Raw genomic sequence first — 6,839 nt, forward strand, 5'->3', positions numbered from 1 at the left:
TTAATAATTATAATTATAATTAATAAGTAGATCACCCTAGATCTTCTTAGTTTTGTATCTATCAAGTGTGGAGAGGGATTAAATCTCTTTTCACTTTAAAAGAAGTTTGCATCTCAAGAAATTTGAAGTTTTTTTGCATTGGAGATAAAAGTGGATCTATATTCATTGCACCCAATAACCTTTACAACTCACAACTTATTATGGTATGTAAAATAAAAATGGAAAATAGCAAACTATAATATTAAAAAAAATACACTATAAGAAAAAATTAATGTCCTTAAAGTGTTTAGTGACTAGACATACTAATAATAACACACAACATTCCAAAAGATTTCATCTATATCAAAATAATAATAATTCAAAGATGATTTTAAAAAATAATATAATTTCTATTTAAAATATTTTTATGAATAATTTTTTTTAAATTCAAGCTTCAGCAAAATTCTTAATTTATTATTTTATATTTTTTTAAATTTAATTTAAAATAATAAATATTTCTAACTTTAATGTTTTTTAAATAACCATTTTTTATTTTTAAAATTTTAACAAAATTTAACCTAGGATTTTTTAATATTGAAAAAGTTTATATTATTAAAAAAAGTTATAGTACAGGTTTGCGGCCCAAAAAAATATAAAATATGTTTTTAACTGCAGTTCATTCTAATTTTTCGCCATAATGGTCATCTAGGGAACTTATTCAAAACTTAGAAACAATATTCCAGATTAATTTTATATTAATAATTCTGACAATTGAAGAACCAGTTACAACCTTCAAAAACATGAAATTTGAATATAAGATATTTAGATATGATTCAGTGGGGGAGAAAGAGCTTGCACTTCATTTCATTCTGAGTATTTGTATGTGGGGTTAATGGAGATTTAATGGAATGCATTTCCCCTATTGCACTGCTATAACCTATTCCCATAACCTATTCCCGGGTATGACTTAACTCATGAACAACGGATTTTAGTACAGTTAAGTCTGTTCTTTCCGGAAGAAAAAAACTACTGATATATATTGATGATAAAAACCAGTACATATACGTTGATCATATAAGAAGTTCATAATGTCTATCCATAAGTATCAAAATATACAAATACTTCATCCAAAACCAAGTGAATATTTATTTACTGTAGCCATGCATTTTAAAAGTCAGAACTGTTTCTAATAGTAGCCATGCATTTTAAAAGTCAGAACTGTTTCTAATAGTAGCCATGCATATTAAAAAGTCGGAACTGTTTCTGGTATTTTCTATTACCAGAAAGAGAACTTCATGAAAATAATTCTCTTTGCCATAGCATTAAATCTATAATAGTTTTAACCTTCAGATTAAGACCGGTGTCTTGTTCAACCGAATTATCAAGAAAGGATCGAAAGCAGGAATTCAATTTTTTTGCATTTTTCGGAAAACAAGAATTCAATTATTACGGACAGAAGTGTATGTCTGAAAACTCTTTATATGTTGGAAGTAGTGCTTCCATGTCATGTGTTTCATGTGTATTACAAGTTGTTAATGAGCATTCCAAAGTGTTATTTTAGATATGGTTGTTTCCCATGTGTATGAGTTGTAATTGTGAATCCCAAGGAGTCAATTTAGAAGTTGTTATTTCCCTATGTGTGAGTTGTATCTACCTTGTTCTTATCTTATCATCTAGAAGTCAGTGATCTAATTCTTATATATGTAACTGATATGGTATAATCTCTCTGGGCTCACTTCTATTTTTCTAAGGAATCTAATTCTTATATATGTAACTGATTTATATGATATAATCTCTCTCGGCCTGCTTCTATTTTTCTAAGGAATTGTCTTTAGTGCGACTTTTTAGTGCGACTTTTCAAACGAATGAGGCAGAAAAACTTGAGGTGAAATCTTGATTTGTTTTATTTAAACTGGTTTTTTAAGTAACCTCTAAGGCACTTCAATTGTGCAGGATACCCATCAAGCCTGTGATTTCAATAAATTTCTGCCAAATTTTAAAGAAATTAGACTAGAAAAGTCCACCAAAAAAACTTTCAAAAAATCATACTAAAGACAACAAATTTTTCTAATATTTAATTTTTATGAATCATAGTTTATATATATATATATATATTTCACAACTCAAATATATGATTCTAATAAATTTGATTACCTAAAATTATACCCAAAAAAAACTCCAAACATATAATCTTCAAAAGTAAATAAAATAAGACAAAAGTGAAATTGTTGAAAATCACATATAATTCTATCAAAACTCTGTTGCAGTCTTGAAAACTACAAACTTCCGGGAAGAATTATACACAAAATACCCAAAGCAATGGACACATCTAAAACTAATAGTGCCGATCCTTCAATTTTTGTGGATCTTTCTTGATGGACTCTACAATCTGTTGACGGTCGACATAGGCGTCGCTTTTCAGCTCTGGAGACCATGCAGAAGCATCGTTTTTTACATCTGGAGGCCGCGCAGACTCCACAATGTGACGAGTATGGTCGCTTTTCAACTCCGGAGGCCTTGCGGACTCCGCAATCTGTCGACTGTGGTCGCTCTTCACTTCTGGAGACCGTGCTGACTCCGTACTTTGTCGACCAGTGCGGTCTTTTCTGAGCTCTGAAGGCAGTGCGGACTCCGCAGCCTGTCGAGTTCGGTCGCTCTTCGGCTCTCGGGGCCCTGTGTCCTCGGCCGTCTGTTGAGTGTGGTCGCTCTTCACTTCTGGAGACCCTGCTGATTTCGCCATCTGTCGATCAGTCTGCTCACTTTTAAGCTTTGGAGGCCGTTCGGGCTCCTCAACCCCTATTTCGGCGGTTACGGCTGAAAGAGATTGAAGCTGTTGATAGATGTCATCAAAATTTCTCTTCCATTCCATTTTCTCGTCGGCGAGGTCGGTATTGGAGCCGAAGCAGCAACTGAACAATCCTGGCCGTTGTTTGGAGCGATTGATGAGAAGTTTCGCCTTTTCAACACTATCCTTCAACGTTTCCAAACATCTTTCGAAGGGCTCGGGGAGCTTGTTCTGCTGATCTTGGAATTTCTTGCGAATGTGCCCTAAATGCTCCTCCACACGCCTGAACTCAAAGCTTTTCACATTCAGAAGGTAGAGGTTTTCGTCCGATTCTTGAACACCCCGCATCTCTTTGATGGCGACATCAATGGTGGTGCTTGGTGGTGCCATAACCAAGAAATGGGGAAATCTGTAAAATTACAGAAACAAGGGAGAATGTTGTTCACAGTCAACCAAACAGAAGCGGAGGGAAGTGGGGAAATCTGTAAAATTACAGAAACGATGGAGATGCAGATTGTATGAATGTTGTGCACAATCAACCAAACAGAAGGGAGAGGAGGGAGGGAGTGGATTGGAACAAAAGGCTGGGAGAAGGGAAGTAGGAGTTGAACTTAGGAGTGGATTAGAACAAAAGGTTTAGAGAAGGGGAGTAGAGTTGGACTTTGTATTTTGATGCATTGGAATATTATGTCTTTGGGATTGGAATATTATGTCTTCTTTTAGTTGGATTGGAATATTTTGTTTTTTCTTTTTATGTAGAGTTGAGTGAGTTTATGTATGAATGTTGTAAGGGAAAAGTTATTTTCGTTTTTTAATTTTAATAGAGTTTTGTTTATAGTGAAATTGTTTTTTTATTGGAATATGATTGTTTTTCGGATTAATTACATCATGAAGAATTGGTTTATGTTTCAAATTCTCTGATGTGGTTCATCTTCATGACAAAGGGATGTGATTAATCAGAAAAACCATCTCATTATCAATATGGATCACAAAAGTCTAAGATCTAGCATCTTGTAATTATGTTATATTTGAAATAAGATACAATCTCTTCATGACACTAGAGTTGTCATAACCTTCATTAGCATCTCCATGACACTAGAGCTGTCATAATCCTTCATTAGCATCTCCATGTCACTAGAGTTGTCATAATGCATCTACTCATTATAGATTTTTTTACCTCTACTCAAAGAGTATCAATGTAACTTATGTTAATATTAGGACTCTGGTTGATTTTTTAGCTCTACTCATATAATATGAATGCAAATGATGTTAATATTAGGACTCTAGTTTAGATAACCAACATCTTGGTTTCTCATGCTATCCATGTAAAATTGTTTATATTTAATAGAAACCTTTTGGTACTGGCTTACAAAAAGAAGTGTGGGTAATGGTGAGTGTAATTGTGTAGGTCAATTTTGGATGACAATTTCGTTTTCTTTTTTTTTCATTTGGAATGAGTGTACTTAATGGTGAGTCTAGGTCAAGGTAGATTTTTTTTTATTTTTATTTTTTAACAATGCTGAATGGGTAACTAGTTGGAGTAATCTAGGCCAGGTCACAACAATGGGTGACTTATTGGAGTAATCACTTGTGAGATTTGAAACCAAATAGAGTGAATAACATCCCATTGTGCTAACTACTCAAAGAGACTAGAAAAAATCATCTATATATCTATAAGATGTTGTCATTGTATAAGATATATTTGTAAAAGACAAATTTTATATTTTATATAAAAAACAATTATCTTCATTTAATATATGAAATTATAAACTTCACATACATGACAAGCATGTATTCAAAAATTGATACAAATATTATTCTCCGAAATAATTACAACAAAACTAAATGCAAACACCATCACACTTTGTGTAGTTAATTGCCATATAAAATAAATATATATGCATCGAAATCATATAATGAAAAATCCTACCGAATATTACTAATGCAAAAACTCTTTTTTTGAGAAACAATTATCTATAGTTTAAATGTTGTCGTAGAAAAGCTTGCACATTTGTGAAACCATTTTTATTCAACGTAAAGTAATTCTCACCTGTAAAATTTAAAGCAATAATTTAATGAAACTAATCACTTGAGACATAATTATAATAAATTATAATAAATATTTTAATCCCAAAAACGATTAGTCCAATCGCTTTCCTCACAGTTACCTGTAAAACAATTATTCCAATTCCGAAAACAATTATTCAAATTCGGTCAGAGTTACTTTGGAAAAAGTTATTCCAAACCCAACCGCATACGAACGAGAAACCAATTGTGAGGTGTATATATAAAATAAGATTTAATAAAGATTAGTTTTTGAATATGTTTATTCCAATTACTATATATCTCGCTCGCAAAATGAAATTATAATGGATTTTAATAACGATTATTTTATGTTTATCCCAATCCCTTCTTTCAAACTTATACTTCCAGTCCGGACCATTATTCCAAACATACCCAATATGATTAGAGAAATCAACTCTGATGTGAGATATCCCTGTCACATCAATTTATTATTATATGCTCCATATATGCATCCGATTCGTTTCATGTTTGTGTGTAATTCGTCTCAAAAATCAAATAATGAAGAGTGTGGAAATGATATTAAAGGATAAAAGGATGAAGTATTGGTTTAAGTTTAATTTATTATTTATGTATATTTATTTTAATTTTAAATTTATTAATTAATTAATTAAAGAGAGATTGAGGTAACTAAGATATCGTTTTTAAATTTAAAATAATTTTAGTAATGTTTGTGTATAATTTATTTTAAAAATCAAAAAATGAAGAGTGTGGAAATGATATTAAAGAATAAAATGATGAAATATTGGGTTAAACTTTATTACATATATTTCAAAAATTCAAAAAAGTGTTATATAGTTGTTTCTCTGTTTTTTTTTTCAGCACGAAAAAAAAGCTGTATATTTTTATTATATTCAAATATAAACATACATATTCGGATAATATTGCCATTTGTTTAAGTTGTTGTGTGGGCCACGCCACATCTAGAGTATTAACAAAAACATTTGAAAGATGTCCTTTATATACAACATAATGTTTGAGTAGATTTAGATACTTATGATCAACAGATATAGGAAAACAAAAAGATTACCATGTCAGCAAAATTATATATGCATACCTTCGCTTATGACATAAGCCATTGTATGAGCACGTGTAGGAAACATACCAGAAAATTTTCCATAGCTTAAGAATTATATACCTGGAAGACAAAAGTCCTAGATCTGGAAGCAATTGTTGTCCGTTTTGATCTGCATCCTCCAAACGCCATGGGGAGAAGTTAGACCCATTTTGGATAATGCATCAGCTTTTTTGTTTTTGTTCCTGTCAATGTGTGAAATCGTATAGTCCTTCTTGTTGTTCCATATAGCTGCAATCTTGTCCAGCCATCCAGCAAGATGAATGTTTCTTATGTTGTGTTTTGACAAAACATGATCAGTTATTATCCTCGAGTCTCCATAGATTTGCAAAATCGGAATGTCAAGAAAGTTACAAAAGGATAGAAGACCCGCTAATGCCACCGCCTCAGCTTTGTTATTGGACCCCGGTCCAGCATTCCAATAAATTTCAATAGCCTGGTCATCTGCTATTTTAATGTATACACCACATGCACATATCCCATGTTGAGCAGCTCCATCGAAGTATGCGCATGGAGAAACTGTGGTCATCGATGCTATGGATCTTCTTCCAATACTGTTCCTATTTGTTGAAGCCATTTGACTTCTTTTTTTCCTGTTCCTGTTCTGTCCAGACAAGTCAAGGGCATTGTATAGAGATATAATAGATGCAGTTACGGAAATGTTAGATTCCTTTTTTGAGTTGAAGATCCTGCCATTTCTCCACTTCCAAATGGCCCAAATGGTCAATAATGGGATGGCCCACCATTCTTTTTTCATGGAGCAACAACTTTTGAATGCTTCTGTAATGGATGGGAAGGAGCATAGCGTGAAACCATAGTGGCCAGCAAGATTCTGCCAGATAAGCTGCACCTATGGGCAAGTGAAAAAAAGATGCATATTGTTTTCAGAGTCTCTTCTGCATAGAGGGCATATGGCAG

At 32.5% G+C, this 6,839-nt stretch overlaps 1 protein-coding gene across 1 annotated transcript; it reads right to left on the reverse strand.

Annotated features, from left to right (window-relative positions):
• Positions 1 to 6,000: 6,000 nt before the first annotated feature.
• LOC149243118 (uncharacterized) lies at positions 6,001 to 6,450 on the reverse strand. Its single transcript, XM_089371124.1, has one exon. The coding sequence runs from the start codon at positions 6,448 to 6,450 to the stop codon at positions 6,001 to 6,003; it is 450 nt and encodes a 149-aa protein (XP_089227250.1).
• Positions 6,451 to 6,839: the final 389 nt, after the last annotated feature.

Source organism: Pinus tabuliformis, chromosome 8 (assembly GCF_031772625.1).
Source record: "Pinus tabuliformis cultivar Carrire ecotype Pingquan chromosome 8, CPIR1, whole genome shotgun sequence".
NCBI classification, from domain to species: Eukaryota; Viridiplantae; Streptophyta; class Pinopsida; order Pinales; family Pinaceae; genus Pinus; species Pinus tabuliformis.